A 20,743-nucleotide genomic window follows, 5' to 3' on the forward strand; every position below is an offset into this window, starting at 1 on the left:
AGCCTGACGCAGTTATCATTTTCACGCACGTCCTGCGCCACGTTGTTCAAATAGCAAATGCATTTGTGCCCATTTGTGCGCCCATGGTCTGAAAACGAGGTGTGTTTGGGCGCATTGTTGGATCGTTGCTATTTTGAGGCATCTGAAATGTGACCCTGGACTTCAAAACCAGTCACATGTCGCATATTTGTGGCAATAGCCAACAATACATTGTACGGGTCAAAATTATTCATTTTTCTTTTATGGCAAAAATCATGAGGATATTAAGTAAAAATCATGTTCCATGAAGCTATTTTGAAAATTTCCTACCGTAAACATATAAAACATTTATTTTTGTGAGTGAAAATCGCAAACATAAATGGACAACTTTAAAGGCGATTTTCTCAATGTTTTGATTTTTTTGCACCCTCAGATTCCAGATTTTAAAATAGTTGTATCTCGGCCAAATAGTGTCCTATCCTAACACAAACATTATACATAAATGGAAAGCGTATTTATTCAGCTTTTATATAATGTATAAATCTCAAGTTAAAAAAAAATTACCCTTGTGACTTTTGTGGTCCAGGGTCACAAATAAACTGCGCTATTGACCAACAAAAACCTTGTCAACTGAAGTCAATGTCGCAATATTACTTTTGTTATTTAGAGAGCGCGTTAGTAATATGCACCTATAGGCAGGTCCACAACGCGCATACACTTTGTACTTACTCTCATTAGAGTATTAGTAATCTAGATTTGACTAAAATCTGCTAAAAATGTATTGACATTCTACTGACTATAAGTAACTTTGTAAGTACAAGTACATAGTAACTACAAACCCTAACACCTAACAGTCTACTACTGTCCATAATACTCTAATAAGAGTTAGTTGACATGTAGTTGCAAAGTTCCATCAAAATAAAGTGTAAACTTGATTATTAAATACTCAGTGGTCAATGGATTGTTTGCGAATTGGGACGCAGCAATGGATGTCATAACTTTGCAGATGGCTATTGGCACCACAAGAATGTGCACTGTCCCAAACACTTCACCAGCGACTATTCTCAGCTGTGACAAGAAATGCAGCAGGCGAGGAAATTTATACATTTTGCACTTTTAAGAGCTTCCAAAAAGAACTGAGCAGTGAGCACTGATCAAACTTTTACTATATTAAAATTATATAGGCCAATGTGAGGATGAAATATAGTTATTTTTTTCATACACAGGTGAATGGCAATAAATGGGTTAACATGCTTCTTGGGACCAGAAGATTGGGCAAGGATAAACAGCTAGCCCTGCAATGCTCAATATTGAAATGCATATGCTAACAAATGATTTGTCGCTGGATCTTATCGCATCGCGTCTGGTTAGGACACGGTGCTAGCACCTTCAGATTTGAAATATAACATGGTCAGACATGTGGCTTTAGCTGCAGTGCATTTCTATTGATACAATGCCAACTTCAATTCTATTTTCATGAAGATATTTCATACAAATTAATTTCTAATAACTTTACAAAACTTTGAAGCTATTTATAACTTTTTTTTTTTTTTCATTATGCCAGTAACCATTTCTAAATTTACAATAAACTGTGAAATGTCAGCTTTCAAATGAGATCATACTTGTGCTTTTAGTGCATTGGTTCAGGAACTGTATCTGTTTTAGTTTGGGTATGCCGTTTCTGGGGATTTTTCAAAAGTGGGGTTGCTGGCTAACAGGTTAAAAAAGTGGAAAAAGCCCCCCCTCCACCCCCCAAAAGTGTGTGGTAGTAAAGACAGTTACCTGCTGACAGACTGAACTATGCTGAGATTTCAGCCTGGACACTTTCTCCTCCAGCCACTGTATCTGCTCGGCCTGTGAACACACATGCACAAAGATCATGAAATTCACATCACAAATGTTTACCATCAAACACAGAAATGTTTTGAGAAGGAGACAATAACCAGAGCAAAGATGGTAGCTCAGAACAAACAAAGCAGTGAGAAAATGGCTGCACTGTTCAGTCATAATGAGAAGCGGAGGTGTGTGTGTGTGTGTGTGTGTGTGTGTCAGGTTCCCTGCTCTGCTCTCATCACATCTGCTGTCAGTAATCTGTTCCTGAGCCAGCAGTGCTGGGATTAAGTGCAGTCTGCAGATAAAGGATGTATGCGTCATTAAAACACACAAGACCGACACGTACACACTCACAGAGCCACCGGTGAGTAATAATGCGGCCACAGTTTCAATCACAAACGCAGCTTCATTTCTATGTGAAAATCATGGCCGTTCAGAGTGTGGAAGTCTCAGATGTGAAATTCTTTCAAAAAGCAAACTGTCCAGCTGTGCATTGGAGAAATAATGATTTTAGGGATGGATCACACACATTCTTTTATTCTTAGTAACACTTTATTTAACAGTTACATGTACTTGCTATAGTAATAACAGAAAATTATGCATAATTAAATGCAACAGACCCAAATCCTAACCCTATAGTAATTACAGGTAGTTAATTAATATTACTTTGTTTTTAAATTTATAATTACACTGTATCAAGGACACCTGAAAATAAAGTGTAACCAAATTATCTTATGTACTCACCATAATGTATTTCTAAACTCTACTTCTTTCTTTCCAAAAAAGGACAAAACTCTCCGTAAAGTAGTCCATGTGACTAATGGCCTGTTTACACCCGGTCACTTCATGTGTTTTCACTGATCGGATAGCTATCTGATTTGTTAAAACAGTTCCATTCACACTTGGCCACATAGATGTCTCTGCAAAAACAAATGTAAATCCAATCTTCAACTCCCGCTCTATATGCAAATTTAACAGAGTTCACGGTATGTATTGAGAAAAGCGCTATAGAAATAAATGTGAATTGAATTGAACCTGCGGCTATGCGTGTTGCACTAGACCTGTCATATCTGGGTATAACATATCATATAGCATCTCCAAAAATGATCTCACGTGCTTATTTTTGAACATTTTGGGATGAGTAAAATTTACATATGTGCCTTCAACCCCCAAATACATTTAAATCCATCTCGAAAGCGTTTCAGACGGCATTTACTACTGGTGACCAGGTAGACAGACAGTTATATGTCATACAAGTATGAAATTTGAGTACGATGATGGGGAATTTACGATGACTAGGAATTTTGCACTATCCGTCACATCATGCTATATATAATTTGGAATATAGAGTACTTATGGACCACTTTTATGGTACTTTTATGGTGCATTTTAGACATTTTTCGAGCTTGACAATCTAAAGTCACGGTATGATTGTTAAAAAAAATATTAATTTTATGTTCCACAGAGGAAATAAAGTTTGGGACGTCATGAGAAATAATGAACACATCTTCATTTTAGGGTGAGTTATGCCTTGAAGGAAACAATGATGTCCATGTGTACACATTTTAGGTCTGATTCTTTGCAGGAAATTCTGAAAAATACTATGCTTCTCAATAGAGGAAATTCGATTAAGGCACCAGATCATGAACGAAAGATAATAGTCTCAGAGAATAAGAACAAAGCACACATGAACTCTCACTGATATCCTGACGAGGAGATCAAAAATTCTACCATGCACTATTCCATTTAATACAAAATTCAGCCCTTCTCGAAAAAATCTAAATAAAATAAAAGGCAATTCTGAACAAAATAAAGAACACAAATTTAAAAACAAATGTATATTTTAACTACTGGCCTGTAAATATTAATATATCATATATTTCTACTAATTTTATTGTCAAATTAGTGTAACAGAGGCCAGCTAGTAAGAGCTGTGCAAGTAAACCTCACTCCCTTGGCCTCAAGAGTATGGAAGCCCTGAACCGCAACGTAAAAAAAAAAAATCTGTAAAAAAATAAATAAATAAAAATCTGTAAAAAAAAAAAAAAAAAAAAATCTGTGAAAAGAAAAAATGTGACAATTTTTTTCTAGCATTTCGAGATTAAAATCGAAATATTTCGAGAATATAGTCAAAATATTTCGAGATTAAAGTCGAAACATTACAAGAATACAGTCTTCCGTAGAAGTTGCGTGTGTGTGCGTTCACAACGGTGCGCGCGGTGTGTGTGTATGTGTGCGTGCGTGCGTGTGTGTGTGTGTGTAAATGCGCTTGTGCAGTCAAACTGCCTCGGACATGGATGGATCTATACAAAATAATAGCTTTTTATCTGGGCTTTCAACAAAAGGAAATTTAGGTGCCAATCTACCAACATGGCATTAGGCTACCATTATAGGACGTTATAAAATATACTGCGCCTGCCTGGAATAGACAAGCAAGCGAAAACATTTTTCAGACTGGATAGAGATATCCAGCTTTATGAATGAACGAATTGAATGAATGAATTAATGAATGAATGATTGAATGAATGAGGCATTTGTATAGCGCTTTCATATGTCTACTGTAGGCCTACACTAAAGCGCTTTACAATCATATCAGGGAATCTCTCCTCAACCACCACAAGTGGTTATTATATCTGAGGAAATCCGGCCAAATGATTGGATACAGAATGATGCACTTAAAATGTATCCAGAACGTATTTACGGTGAAGAGGGAGACAGAACGGTTACTGTTAGTGTTCTCGAGCCAGATGGTGTTGCCTATAGACGAGCACGAAAACACGTCAAAAACACTGCCACATAAAGTTTGCACCAGATTGTGATACCTACTCCGGCGGTGTCTGTGTGCTCGTCTATAGCCATAATGCATGTTGGTAGATTGGCACCTGTAGAATTTCCTTTAGTTGAAAGCCCAAATAAAAGGGTTTTATCGAGGCAGTTCGACTGCACAAGCGCATTTACACACACGCACACGCACACACACACACACCGTTATGAATGCACACACACGCAACTTCTACGGAAGACTGTATTCTCGCAATGTTTCGACTAAAAATTGTCACAAATTTTGTATTTTTTCACAGAATTTTTTTTTTTTTACGTTGCGGTTCAGGGCTTCCGTACAAGAGGCATGTTAGCGACTAGAGACTGTGTTTTTTATCGTCCATGTTAGCGCGGCCGCCTCTCATGCCGAAAACGTATGTTCAAATCCCGCTCTGAGTGGGGCGAGTAGAACCAAAGGGGTTACATTGATGCCGTGAATTAGTGTAGGAGTGAGGTTTAGCGGGGTTAGTGTAACAGAGGCCAGCTAGTAAGAGCTGTGCATGTAAACCTCACTCCCTTGGCCTCAAGAGGTGCGTTAGAGCATGCGTTCTTTACCATCCCATGCCGGAAACACCCGTTCGAATCCTGCTCGGAGTGGGGCGAGAAGAACTGAAGGAGTTACATTAGCATGAATAAAATCAAGTAAAATTCTAACATCTGTAAGAATATAAAAGACAGTACACTGGTAAGCGTAACAACTCTCCCCTGTCTGATAATATTTTTAGTTTTTTCTTTAACAAGTTTCTCTATCTTAAACATCTGTCAGTATAATATGTGTTCAGAAAAAAAAAAAAAATCTAAAGTCTGTAGAATTGCTTAAGACATCTGAGTAGAGGTCAACTGGATAAACAGAGTAGCATTAACCACAGTAATGACTCCCAGACCATGTGACATTACAGAGAGGTGAGAGCCTATGAGCAAGCAGCAGATGGTATATGAATGACATAATCTGTAATGACACATAAACAGTATTTCACTAAAATACCCTGGAATACCATGTTTATACTATGGTTTATAAATATTTATCATTCAGTACTATGGTATCACCAGCTGATAGCATCACTGCACCATGGTACCAGTGTTATGTTCTTACATTTTTATACATTATATTTTTGGTTAATATTTTAAATTATATATATTTTTTTTTTCAGTTTTCACTTTGTTTATTTTGAGTTATTTAAAGGTACACTGTGTAATTTGTTTAAGTATTTTATTAGTTAAAATCGATGTCTTTATTTATAAACATGTCCACATGTCCTTATCCTCGTAAGCAAATAATTTCTTATCTTTATTTACATTGGACGGGTAAGTCAAAGGAGGCTTTCATGTCGTTCCGCCATTTTGAAAAACTATAATAGCAGAGAGGGACAAAAAGCACTAGCCTACCTCAACGCGTTTCCACAACGTGATTTCGTTCAGAGCCAGCGTAACGTGACTGAAACCAGCAGAATCGGACGCCCTTGTCACTGTCCCGGCAAATTTGAAAGGCTGAACTGCACGGTACTTCATAATGCAGGATCATACTTATGCCGAGCCACAGGAGATGCTTTTTACAGTCTGTGATTCATACCGTAACATTCATTTATTCGTTGTGTGTCAAGTTGCAGTTCGTTTGAAATAACGAACCTCATCACCCGAAAGAAAACTCGATGAAGTGCTATAGGAAGACATGTTGTCATAGCTTCTTGGTACATAACGGCTACCGTAGTTGCAACACGCATTTAAAAAAGCCTTTTTAAGGACTACAACAAACGGTAGGGACTACAGTGAGGATCTTCACAGGTTAGTGACATCAGTAACCCTAAAATGTACATAAACGACGCCCCCGGGAACGCGATTTATAGATTATCATGACAGAATATGCTAATCAATGACTAGAAGACAGTTAACTCCACATCAGTCTCTTGAAGACTCAGCTCTTGAAGCTCCGCCCCCTGTGCCGGGAGCAGCATCAGATTATTTGCATTTAAAGGGGGACACACAAAAACGGCGTGTTTTTGTTAGCCTCAAAAAGTGACAACTTTAACATGCTATTAAAAAATATATGTGGGGTATTTTGAGCTAAAACTTCACATACACACTCTGGGGACAACTAAACGAAAATGAGAAACATTGTCTTGGCGACTAGCTGAAATAAAATAAGTTTAAAAAAAAAGATATTTTATTTTAAATTTATGTTTATTTTGTTTCAAGAAACAATTCTTTTAAATGGTTTTAGTAAAACAATAAAAATTGTATATGGCATCAAAACAGGACTTTGAATACATTTCCGTTGCTAGTACATCTAATGCATATAGTAGTCACCATCAGTGCGACTGTATTTGTAAATTGTGAATTATCCAATCTCACTTTGTTCCTGCGTCCCTTCCTGACACCGGCTCAGCTGGGCTCAAACACCGGACCGCTCACTCTCCAGTTCGTGACATTTCTTCCTAGCTTCTTCAGCCTCTTTGCACTTTTCCAACACCGTGGGCCGAACCAAACTAAGCTCGGCAGAGACTCTGTCCACCTACAGGGCGGCGCCAGACATGAGAAACACAATGCAATAGAATCTTCTTTCCAAGGGCACATACAGACACACTCATCCAATCTGACCCTTGGTGGAGGTGACCTCCTTGCAATCAGCCCTGTGGAACACTTATTTCCCAGCTATAATCAGACTCGCTCACTAAGGCCTGACCTTTTCTCAGCAGCCCCTCAGCCATGGCTATGTATAACTCCAATATAAAACCCAGCCCCCTAGAGAGAGACATCTGCTAGAGCTCAGATCCACGGCCATACAGGTTAATTAGGGATAGAGAGCACAAGCACACCGCTGCACAAACAAGCTAGAAAGATCTCGGACTATATGAAAGGTATGATATATGTAAGTTGCACCTGATATCAAAGTATTTACTGTGGCACAGGGTTATACATATATATATATATATTATTTTTTTTCGCACCATTCTCATGGTAACAAACTAAATTAAAGGAACAACTTGGAACCTATAAAGCAAGACAGCATTCACGTTCATTATGCGGTCTTCTTAATAACATCTCAAGCACTTATTCTCTAGTCATGCAAGGTATACTGTAGCTCCTAAATTCTTGAATTAGGATGACAGACCAAATTCTACAAAATTGGTGGCTGAGCTTACATGTCAATACCATATTTCAAAGCTCCTATAAAGTATGATATTATGATAAATTATAATTTTTTTGTGAATATTTGACATCAACAATGTTACTCAGTGGCCTGTTGCCGTTTAATTTCCAGAAGAGCTTCATTCTCCACCTGCAACTTCACCAGATTCCCTTTCACCTCCGAGAGCTACACGAGAGCAGACACACTTCACATATAGCTCTCATATAGTATGCATTTTTTTTTTACTAAACCAATACATTCTTTTGACAGATCATATGCACTTGAAGGCAAGTGGCCTAGAATAGCTGTTGTATTCTTCATAGAGTGGATAAGCATGATCAGAGCATTACATCCTCAGGCTTTTTTTTTTAGAGCTGATATTATCATCCTGTTCAGGTGATCTCTATTTGAAAAGGTATAATGCTAAATATAAATAGGGTTCTAAATGTTTTGAGATTAGTTTACTTCAACCATTCCAAAGTGGACAAACCAAGGCCATAACCACCCTGACAAAGAGTCGGGCAAATCCACCTACAGTATAATAATTTACTCCTCACAGATAATGGACATGAATTCCAGTGCAACACTTCACTTTTATCGGTGAAAGAGTAAGATGTAAGTAGCTAAACACTTTTTACAGTAGAAATGTTAAGCGAACGACAGTAATATCAGTAATACAAACAACTTGACTTTTTTGGTCAAATTTCTCAGGATCAACCGATACGGAACTAAGCGTCCAGATAGTTCTCCCCAGCTCATTTATTGCAGAGTAACTGAATCAGTCACATGCCTGTAAATATGATATTTAAAATGGCATCGGTAACCAAAACCGTGATCCACACCCTAGGTGCCTGTATAAATATATAATATCACCGAATCATGAAGAAAAAAATTCTTAGTGCACCTTGTGGTACTTCTATTCTTGCTCAAGTATTTGGAATTGAAAATATTACACATGTAATTCAGTCTCACAAAGTGATGAATCTCATTTAAAAGAGTTTGAAGCTGTGAACATAGAGATAATAAAGGTGCCTCACACGATAACAAACACGGTGCGTCTGGAGCGTAAAAAGGCTGTGAACTTAAATGTGAGAGTGTTAGTAAACAAGTGCACTGTGAGTGTGAGGTTGTTCTCTCAGCAATCAGTGTAGAGCTCCCCTAACAAGTCTGCCATGACGCCTAGCGACAGGTGACACAGCCACTGGTGACGGACAGCACTGGCCTGAGCTCTGATTGGTCAGCAGTCCGATCCAGGAGGGGAGGGCTGAGAGTCTCACTGCAGCAAACACTAGCTTGTAGCAACATGTCTAATATCACAAACTGTTTTCGATGCATTTCAATTATGCATGTATAACATTTTACAACCTAAAATAAAGAAAAATCACAATATTCAGAAGAGATCTCTAAAATGTCTCGCACTCTGTTCAGATTTACAAAGATTCCAAAGTCTGCAAAAATCAAACTTCAACCTGAATTCTCATCATTCTCATTCAATTCTTCTAACAAGATCACACACACACACACACACACACACACACACACACACACACACACACACACACACACACACACACACACACACACACACACACACACACACACACACACACACACACACACACACACACACACACACACACACACACACACACACACACACACACACACACACACGAGGAATTTGAAAAACATCTTAGATAAAAGTTAATGCATAAAAGATACACAACGTAGTCTCCCGAGCTGGGTTTTGTGTCATGTTTTAAGTATCTATCTGTATTTTTCCTCCCAGAGTAAATGTCTTCGGGACCTTGTTCTCTGGCATCTGACAAGAAAAAATTCTGAGACCCTCCTCACCTCAACAGGGGAGGGGCAAACACCTGTCTCAAAGAACTCTCACTTCAGTCCAGCTGCCAGCTGCTCAACACATGTACTGCATGGTCTACCGCAAACATGGAATATAACAAGTTTAGCGGAGTTACATAGGCAAACAAAGAGTTTACTTGATGCATAAAAACAACAGATTTCAGACCCAAAAATGTGCAACATGTTTTACCATCATGTGCAAGTCAAAACAATCGTCCTCATGTCAAAGTAACAACTGCAACTCAAAAGCCGCTGTCATTACAGCAAGTACTGTACCACTTGTAATGTATGAAAACAACAGAAGCTTTCAGTTCATTATGGTAGCTTGGATTGGGATCATTTCGTGTGTGTTTTTTTTTCTCTCAAAGCCTTTTCAAAATCATCCCTGACTGAACATTTGCTCTTGGTAAACTTTGTGCGTAACAGCACAAGCCAATTCGTTATAATTACAGCTATTCTTCTTATGTGAAATCATCCTTCTTAGAAGAAGAGAAAAATACACAAATTACTGCAAATGCAGTGGTCTGAGATCAAAGTATCTCACAAAGAAGAGCCCAAAACAAAAGCATGGAGATTGAGAGAGCAAGAGAGAGAGAGAGAGAGAGAGGGAGAGAAAGGGCCTGAGCAGCCTGGGCCTGGCCGTGAAGCTTTTACCTGAGCTTGTAGCTCCTGATCTTTCTTCCTGGCATCTTGTAGCTGCCCGTGAAGCTGCTGGTTGCGGTCGTGTCCCCTCTGGAGCTCCTGCTGGCTTTCTTGCAGCTCTCTCTGCAGATCCCACAGCCTCTGCTCTTGGACGTCCAGCTATCCAACCACAATAGAGGGCAGGGCGCAGAGGAAGAGAAAATCAATCCACTACAAAGAGTCTCCTTCTCTGCTCGCCTGCCCGTTTCGCAGAACCCGCCATGACTAGAGCTCCGGCAAAGAGGAACTGGTGTCCATCTGGCCCTCATCGCATCCCAAACATTGAGCAACCTAGAGCGACACTCTAGACAGGCTAGGACAGCCCTGCACTGAATGCAGAAACAAAAATCAATGCTTCTTAAACAAATGCGAAATCGCAGCTCATTGTTCGAAAGAAAGAGCAAGAGAACAAGCGATACTTCTGCAGACAAATCTTTACAATTTTCGGTTACATACACAAGCAGTTTGCTCCACCATTGTGACACATCAATCCATTACCCACTTTTTGCAACAAAAAGTATTAATTAATGGTGTCATTTTTCAAATCATTACAGCAAGGCCCACCACGTCACATCAAAAATAAATAATTATTATTGTAATTAGCACAATATGGTCACCTGCGAAAGAGAACGGAGAGGCGGGGAAGATGGGAGTCAAGAAAAGGAGAAAGGAGGAGGAGGTTTGGCAAACCCCTTGTTCCGGTCCAGTCCGACATTATCAAGCATCCTCATCTGCATTTCAAATTGTCGCACGATGACAGCCACATATCCAAAATGGAGGCCCGGGGACTCCCCGCAACGATCAATTAATCAGCCGCACTCATTAGAGGCCCGAGAGTAATCCACAAATTCGCCTAAGTCACCTAAATCAAACGGTCGCCCCTCGCTTTACCCATTGATTGTGGTCTGGTGACAAGCACTTCAAACCTTGCCTCGTCTTCTCATCCGTCTGTTGGCATAGCGAACGCTCGAATTCCTGCCAGATTGTAGACTAAAACGATGAGGGAAGAATGAGAATCGTTTCCCTTTAATCCTAAAAACCCAGCTCATCCTTTTGCTCTGCTTTTCGGTGTGTGATGCAAGCCGATAACCCTGCTCTTTCTTTGCCTTACAATTGCGCTCTCTCTCCATTCTCCCCTCCTAAACTGATCAATACTTCATTTAAATCATGACATTAGCACACTACAACTGGAAAAAATCTGAAAGGAATAGCAAAACGCTTCTTGTGGCAAATGGAGGGCTGGAAAATAGATCATACATTCAAATTGTAACCATAATTGTTTGTTTATATGTAAAAACAAAGGTTGAAATGCATGTGACGCTCAGGACCAACATCATTGTTTTATTTTCAGCTCCCAGGACTGACTGATCAATATCGCATTTGAATCCAGAGAGAGGGGCAATGCCGCTTTAGCTCTCAGCGTTAAATGAAATGCAAATAGCTCTGCCGTAATCAACACGTATTTCAGACGTTATCATCCCGTCCCGCTGAAACAAACCCTAATGATATTTCCATACACAAAGAACATGTAGCCATACGCATTGGCGGTGGCGTGGTATGCGCCGTCATGCATTTGTTTATTCATGCAGGATGCTGTAAGAATAATCAGAGCGCTATGCAAACACTCCACACTTAAGACTTGAAGGGACGGTAATCATCGATGCAGGGGGGTGTGGGAGCAGAAAGAAGAAGAAGAAAAAAGGTAATTTCCTGTCGCGGATCTGCATAACAGGCGCAGGAGAGAGACTTATCTGCCTAATGGTCATTAGCGGAGCTTATTTACCTGAACGCTTTGGGTGTCACGGGCCTGATGAGAGAGGAGCAGGTCTTGCCGGAGTCTTTGGATGCTCGCGTCCCGACGTGACAACTGCGGTTCGGGTTTCACATCCCAAACGTGGCGGTGAGGAAGGAATGGAGGGCGTGAGGGGTTTTTGAGAGTAAAGAGAGGGAGGTGGAGAGAGAGGGAAGGGAAGAGTGAATCACTCCAGGAACATGCACTTACATATAGTCGGGTGCCAATGTCAACCAATGAGCAATTAGGCAGACAAGACCAAAGTTATTGATCGGGTTTGGGGCTCTTTCCCAGGCTAACTAAGCTGAGTATGTGTGATGGCTGAAGAGGCAGTAGGGAAAAAGAGGAGGGGGAGAATTTCGAAGGGCTACTCCCTCTAGCTCTCACTGGGCCTGTGGTGTCGAAGAGGGCCTGGTCATTTAACCTTCTATTGATCTTCCTCCTAAACAACCCCCTTCCCTAAACAGATGTGCATGTAAAATGTATACGCTTAATGTAGGTCACACACCTGTCAATACATTACACAGTCAGATGTGTCTGCAAGACTGCTGGGGATATGGTCCCGTGTTTTGCAGACATCAGGGTTCTTGGGAAGATATAACCCTGAGTGTGCATCCTTGCAGACTTTAGCATTGCTTTATGGATGTGCTTGAGTGTACACACCATTAATTTGAGATGAATAAAACCAAGGTTGTACGGGATAGAAGTAGAGTCTTTTCAATTGGCTGTAGAGTCTTTAAGGGATAGTTCACCCAAAAATGGAAATTCTGTCATCATTTACTCACCCTCATGTTGTTCCAAAACTGCATGATGTTCTTTCTTCTGCTGAACACATAAGAAGGTATTTTGAAGATTGGTTTAATGTCAGTGGGGTCCTAATCGATTTTGGTTGTATGGACAAAAAAAAATGAAGAAAGAAAGTCATTCAATACGACATGAGGGTGAGTAATTTTTGGGTGAACTACTCCTGTAGGTTCACATGTAATTTCCATGTCAGGTTCCCAAACCTTGATTTTTGGATTTTAGGAGTCTATCATACTCACATCTATACAGTAAAGTTGATGAATGAATTATTAGAATAATTTGTGCAGTGCTAATAAAAGGGCTAAGGACAGAAAATTAAGAACATTGAGTGTCTGTCCAGTGTGAATTGTGGCCGTACCTCAGTCTTCAACAGCTGTGTTCCTCTGAGGGCTGTGAGATCAGTGGAAGCCTAAAGAGGAAGACAATGCATCCGATGAGACTATGAAAGAAAAATGACCATTAAAGTCTCTACATTAGCTCAATTGTTTCTGCTAGACAGTAAATAAATGGAGAGTAAATTGAGACAATCATTAAACAGGACAGGTCATAAAAAGATTAGATAGTTTGACAGTTTTATGAGAAGGTAAGGTTAGTTCATGTTGTAAAAGTCATGGGATGAAAATCCCTTAAAAAAGAATTAATTCATGATGATTGTAAAATATATTTCTCACCTTGAAAATATATTTTTAAAACGTATCAAATCCAGCTTTATTTTCCTACTGTATATCAACAACATTTGTTTCTTTTCTTCTTTTTTTCTCCAAAGGAGTTTTAGGAGAAACATCAGAGAGAGTGTTGATTAGAATAACACTAAAGAGACGTACTATAAACATGTCTAACGATACAGAGACGAAAGAGAATGAACTCAATAAGACAGGGAAAAACATCTATTCTCCCAGAGAGTGTGTAATTGAAGACATGTCTTTCATGAGATGTGCTTTGTTGTGAAAGCAGAAAATTCACAAGAAAGTTTTACAAGAAACAAGGCAGAAGAGTTCACAAGTGCTGGTGAGAGGAGACGAAGACAACACGCTCGTATTGACCCCTTCCTCAATAATGTCTCTGGAGAACAGTTAGTTAACACTGATTGTCTACAATCCTGCTCAATCCTGACAAGTGTGGCCTCGACCAACTCCACTTCAACACAATCAATTATTTCCTCACTACCCATGGCCAAGAACATCCTTAAAGCACACAATCTGCACCGGAGAAACACTCCATTAGGAAGGTGAGGAAAGAACATTAGGAACCTGCTTTTTTTCATTGCCAGGAAAATGCTGCCTTGTGTTGTGGATTCCTTTTTTAATAGCGACATTCTGATTACACCATCAAAATGATGTTTACTCCTACCACAGATTCATACAGAGATGGTGTAGAATAGTGATGATCAGGTATTTACTAGAAAGCCATGCTCTTTTGCATAGCTTGTTGTCTCTCCGAGCTTTACTGTCGGTGTGTTTTTGAAAATCAATGGTGATATTTCCAGAGAGGCAGACATGATAATGAAAGAGAGAGGCGAGAAAATGCAACCCTCAGAGGTGATTGCTCATTCCGAGCGGCTTCAAACATCCCTGTGTTAGAAGGACACCTTAAATATTCGGACTTTTTGCGTCACTCCAGACTAAATCCTTAGCAACCACCATAGCAACACACTTCCTCTTGGACGTGAAATGCATTGTAAGTTCCCCCCTGCCACCAGAGATGGAAGAGGGGAGGGAGGGTGCGAGCAGGACGACAGACAGAGAAAAACAGCATCACAAAATGAAAGCATGAGAGGCGAAAGGAGAAAAACAAGTCAGGAAGACCTCATTCATATTAATAGCACAAACAAAACAGCCACATAAGCGAACACACTGAGGAGGGAAAATCAGCTATTTTTATTTTTCAGCTGCAACACGTTTATTGTTTTCTGTATGCAAGGGATGTAATATGTCCTGAACTACCATGTCTGAAAAGCCACTGCAATGCCAGACTAATTCTTAACCCAACTCATTTATCTACAGTCTATGCGTGTGTGAGTGTGTTCTATAAAGAACTCTATTCTAATTATTTTGTGGCTATATGTGTAATAACAATAATCTCTGTTAAAATTAATGTGAATAGCCATTCAAACCCATTTTACTTCCATAATGTGATCTACGTCTTGTGTGGTGTGTGAAAAGTTGGCTATCTAATGGAGCCAGACCAAATGTGAGTTTGCTAAACAGCAATTTGACTATAGAGTAGTGCAGGGATGACGTATTTTTGTAGAACCAACAAGTTGGCATCACACTGGTTCCCTCGACAAAAACCCAATATGATTGTTCTATTGGCTTTTGGATTATTGCATAATAAAAGGTCTGTGACTAACAAAATCTATTGATTTTTAAAACGTTTAATGTCTCAGACAACCTTTGTAGTCCCATTTAGCCACTTGTTAGCGCCTTTTTCAAGACAAAAAAAAAGCTTTAAAAAGAATCACAACAGGACACTACTAATGTATTTTATGTCATAGAATAAAACGTGAAAATATCTTGAGCTTGTGTTCACCAATGAACATAGAGCTTATTTCAGGCATTCAAACAAAACTATTAAAAAAATTCCCATTGACGAAGGAATGGATGAAGGAATCGGAAGTGCTAAAATGCTAATTTACGACTTTTGGGTTAAAAAAACCAACATATTGGTCAAAATTATCAAATAGCCCATGCCCATGCCCAGTGACATCAGTGGAATAGAAAGTCGTTTTGCTTCTTATAATTATGGGCCAAGCACTGAAAGTGCGTAGGCACCTTTTGAAATCGTTGGTGTTCTTCTTCCTCTTCTTCCGTATAAAAGTCTATGGCAGCCTATGACATCATTTTCCGTCATGAAAAAAATTCTGCCATTTTATATTTTTTAATAAACCTACTTTTTTGAACTCGTCCTAGAGCAGGCGACTGACTTTAGCGTGCTTGTTCCATAGCAGATAGAGCGTGCTTGTTCCATAGCAGATTGCTATTATAACGGTGATTTCCCAGGCACACGCAACTTACATGATGGAAAAAATTATTTCGCAGTCTTCAGAATTTTGTTTCCTGGTTCTTGACGGACAACCCACTTTGTCAGATGTACTTATATACCTACTGTATGTGTCTTGCCACTATTGATCAAACATTTGATCCGTCATTACTACAATTAGCCTGAATAATTTGGGTATATGTGTAAGCTAGATTTATGCCTATTGATTGATTTGATATTGATACCACAATGATTTTCCTCGTGTGGTAATATTTTTTCCTTGTAATTATGTATGGTCTGCAAAAATATGAACTGCTGCGTCTGTGTAGATGAGAGAAGAAAAGTGTATGCACGTTGTGCACACGCTACATAATGGCCAAGCATGCGCCCTTAAAATAGCATCTGAATAACGCGAGAAAACAATTCCGCCACTGACCAGGAAAAGCCTAGTCTAAAGTCAGTGGCGGAATTGTTTTCTCACACTGCAAAATAGCACCAGAGAACAAATGCGCCGGAACACGCCTCCTCTTTTCTCTTTTCTCGGGTGCACAATAGGAATGATACATGCGTACAAAGTCTTTTTGCGCTGGGTGCAAAATAGGGCCCCTTGAGTGTAAATTGAAAACAATGGAATTGTGAACTAATTATTATATCATGCACACAATTTACTTAAAACGTGAGAACGAATAAGTAAAACGTGCTGATGTATTAATAAGTCATAGGAAGTGTTAATCTGTGGCCACGATATACATATGTCATTTGCAGGGCTCCGTACTTTTCTCCTCACTAAAGAAGAAAAACATACTATATAAAGAGGGAAGGAGGATCAAGCAGGTGGGTTGCAACCCCACAACCCTCCTCTCTCTGTTACCCCTTCTCCATTCACATGGGACTTCCTGTAGAACAGTAATGACCTCTAAGTGAGCCGCTTCCTTTGGAAAGTTTCGGTTCCTCCCCCCCCTCGCATCTGCTTTCTGTGTCTCTGAGATCCTGATACTCAGACGCTGATGACTTTAGTCAAACTTCATTAAGTTCATAGCCCCAGCCTCACGTTCCCTAGTGGCACACTCCACCAAACGAGCTCTTCGTCTGCCAGACAGCACTTTACTGCTCCATCTCACAAACTGGGAGGGGAGAACAATCTATCTCTGTCACTCTCTTTCCCTTTCCCCTTTTCTCTGGGGTTGTGTGGGTCTCCAGTCTCCTCACCATTCGGCAATTGGTTTGCAATAAGTTCATGGAAATGCATTAATGAATGCATTAATGTGACCCAGAGAGCTCTTCTGTAGAGGGGAAAGGTCACACAGGCTGATTGCAGAGAGAGCTTAGGCTTTCTCCATACAGCAGGAGAATGTTGTTATTTTCTATGACCTCGCATTTCCCAGTAGATGGGAATGCACAGCCTGTGCTCAGTGTAAATGTGGCTTTATTGGCACAATGTGGCCAAAAACATGGCACAATGTGGACTATCTCTGCTGCAGTTCTTTTTGTGGACTTAAGCTCAGCTTTTAATACAATTCAACGTCATCAGATGATTAAAAAACTACGTAAACTCAGCGTTGCACCTCATTACATCCATCTGATTCACAGTTTCTTGAGCAACAGGCCACAGGCTGTGAGGATAGGGTCTGTTACATCGGGCACCACCATAACCAACACTGGAGCTCCTCAAGGCTGTGTCCTCTCTCCCTTTCTGTACACACTCTACACTAATGACTGTATTAGTCCTTCATCCATCACAACATACTACAAATACTCAGACGATACTGCAATACTGGCTCTTCTCAACGATCACACTAGCATTGCTGCTTACCATGACACGATATCACACTTTACACACTGGTGCACAGACAATTTTCTCCATCTCAATGTTGAGAAAACAAAAGAACGGGTCTTTAATGCACCCAGTCTCAGTCGGATCTCCATTCATGGCAACATAATAGAACAGGTTGAGAAATTCAAATATCTTGGACTCACCATGGATAACAAGCTCACTTTTGACTATGATATCACATAAAGGACATCCATAAACGCTCCCAACAGCGTCTGCATATTCTACGAAAACTAAGTTCCCTTTACATTGCTCATCCTCTTCTGTTACTACTGTACACAAGTATTATCCAACCCATTCTGTTATACTGCTCCACCAGTTTTTACACCATGCTGTCAGTTACCAACAAAAATAAACTGAATAAAATCACACACATAGCTTCAAAAATAATACACTCCCCCAACATCTCAGAACTCAATGACAGAGCAATAGCCCGCCTTGCCCGGACAATAATAACAGACCCAGAGCACCCCCTCAACTTCCACTTCACTCTCTTGCCCTCCGGGCGAAGATACAGGACCCTCACATGGAGAAGGGCTCGTTTCAAAAAGAGCTTTGTACCATCTGCAATTTCAATCCTTAATAGGCTATAAAGTTGAACATTCACTGTGTGTTGCTGTTGTTGTTGTTGTTGCTGTTACATGTGTTTTGTTGTTGCTGTTACATGCCAGTTGCGTGTGCTGTATGATAAAATGTGAGAACAAATTTCCCGTTAAGGGACAATAAATTATCTATCTATCTTCCAAAGCCTTTCTTCCTTTTTATCTAAACTAAAGTTTGCCATTAAAACTCCAACCAATTTTTTATACACATCACACAATAGATTCTAGATCTTCCTGAGCTTGATGTTTAGGAGTAAGTTGATAATTTCTACCTAAGAACACGCTATTATATTACTAGATTTACACACTTGGCTGAAATATAAAATTACAACGTTTATTGGAAGAAAAAATTATCTAAGAAGGTTTTGCATTCCACTGCACAATTTTTCTATTGTTTTTCTACATAAACGTGCTAGATGGACGTTGTTGACTTATTGTGCTTCAATAGTCATTTAAGGCTAATGTAAGCTGATGGGCTGCATCATCAGCACTTTTGGCTTGTGTAAAAATTACCGTATCGTCTGCATACATAATTGTGTCCACATTTTTGCACACATTGGGCAAGTTATTTACATAAAGTGAAAATAGCAGGGGACCTAAAATTGATCCCTGAGGGACACCATGCGTATAGAGAACATAGGGTGACTTACTATTCTTTATTTGCACGCATTGGAGGTATGCATACATAAGTTGATAGGCAGATAGGCCATAGTATCATTACATTCGGTCCGGTGTCCTACCTGCCTGGACGAAACATTTTTGGTCCTGTGATTTCTACAGAAGATTTATGTTTTCATATTTAGACCACTTCTATTATTGGTTGCTATCAGGATGTGAAGAGAGTTTCAAACAGTATAATAAAAAGTGCCTACCCTACCTTTAAAATAAGTTTTAAAATATGTGCATTGAGACCTTTCTTTTCCGTTCCAATGCTCGTACTGTATCTTGCATTTTTCAATGCAAAAATTCCTTCTGTTTGAATGGCCCAAAAGTCATCAAAAGTAACTTAAAATTTTGGATTAAAGCATTTCAAGCCTTGGATCTAGAGCCCTAAACGTAAAATAAAAAGTCTTTCAATATAAAGTGAAATATTTACTGTATATGAAGGTTCAGGGCAGATGTTCACTTAAAGATCTGAATCACCTGAAAAGGCGCTTTCAGGCTTAGCAAGAGCCAAAGAAAAAAGTAGTGCAAAATGGCCTCCTGTCCACTAAGAAATGTGGCGGTTTCCTAGCATATTGAACTCATTCTTTCGGTTTATCTAAAGGTCTTCTGCTCTGGACCAACCTTACCACTGTACATTTCATCCACTGAACCAAACTGAACTTTTCAGATGGGCAGTTTAATCCAGCTCATTGCTCCGCTTGACCCCTGACAAGCATCTCAAACAGTCAGAGCGGTCTGGCATTTCTCAGAGCAGTAATAAATCAAATTAGCCTAATTCTAATTCTAAGCATCATTTCATGAAACGATAATCAGCAGTAAAGACTCCATGTCCTTCAACGTAATTGAATAAAGCTGCATTTGTTTGTTTTAAATACAGAAACACAATGAAATGTTGTGGTGTTCGCATTAAAGGCTGTGAATTGACCAAGTTACAATATGCTCCAAAGTTTGCCTTTGAAATCTTATTCTGTCATGACAACTCTCTGAGTGTTTGGCATGGTAATGGGTATGACAATGTTGATATATTTGGTCTTGGCGGAATAGATCTGCTGCGCTGACACAACATACACGACACACCGCTGTGAGCAATTAAGACATGCTCCTGCTGTACAATATAGTGAACAATGAATTACCCGTAGCAGATCTATACAGGTGGAACTGGGGAGGGTGGTTGGTTTCTGACAGCGTGCTGGACTGCTAAGGCAAATGCTAACCATATATTTGAAGGTTGAGCACGCAAGCTCATTGGATACTGATACAGCAGGAACCAATCAGCTGTGCCCTATAAAGAATGATATGAATGCCAGCGTTTGAGTTGAGTTTGAGTTTGAGTTGTTGTCTCACTACCTCTAATTCGTCTTCATAAATAACTGGCTCCACGGTGATCTTGGACTTTATATTGACACCCTTTGGTGTGGCGGTAGTCTCCTAGAAAAGCAAGTGAGCTTTCAGTTATATGGGTCATTCTTCATTTGCGGTGACAAGTGGTGTCCCTCTACTTTGCAACAGTTAAAATAAACTTGAAATACCAATAAAAATCACAAAATGTGTAATTTAAAAAAAAAAAAAATCAGTATGTTACCACCATATATCAAAGAGCTATCTAGATTGCACAATTTTTAACACAAATTTAGTGGTTATATTGTAAATACCTACTTACTACTACTTATATATATATACATATATATTATTAATTAGTAAAAGTTGTGTCCCCAAATTTTGCATCTGTAGTGTTAATATATATATTTACATATTTTATATATATG

At 39.5% G+C, this 20,743-nt stretch overlaps 1 protein-coding gene across 5 annotated transcripts in view; it reads right to left on the minus strand.

The window, feature by feature from the left end:
* pmfbp1 (polyamine modulated factor 1 binding protein 1) overlaps nt 1–20,743 on the minus strand; it is a 215,001-nt gene that overhangs the window by 90,821 nt on the left and 103,437 nt on the right. For 3 of the 5 annotated variants that reach the window (XM_079589286.1, XM_079589285.1, XM_079589284.1), the window contains exons 4-7: nt 13,258–13,308; nt 12,087–12,170; nt 10,277–10,423; nt 1,762–1,833 (exon numbers count right to left, since the gene is read on the minus strand). In XM_079589286.1, the coding sequence (XP_079445412.1) occupies nt 1,762–1,833; nt 10,277–10,423; nt 12,087–12,170; nt 13,258–13,308 (354 nt within the window). Of the gene's footprint in view, nt 1–1,761; nt 1,834–10,276; nt 10,424–12,086; nt 12,171–12,880; nt 12,921–13,257; nt 13,309–20,743 lie in introns of all 5 variants that reach the window. The other 2 variants (XM_079589288.1, XM_079589287.1) reach the window with 2 other exon arrangements.

The sequence above is a fragment of the Phoxinus phoxinus genome (genome assembly GCF_949152265.1).
Source record: "Phoxinus phoxinus genome assembly, chromosome: 2".
NCBI classification, from domain to species: domain Eukaryota; kingdom Metazoa; phylum Chordata; class Actinopteri; order Cypriniformes; family Leuciscidae; genus Phoxinus; species Phoxinus phoxinus.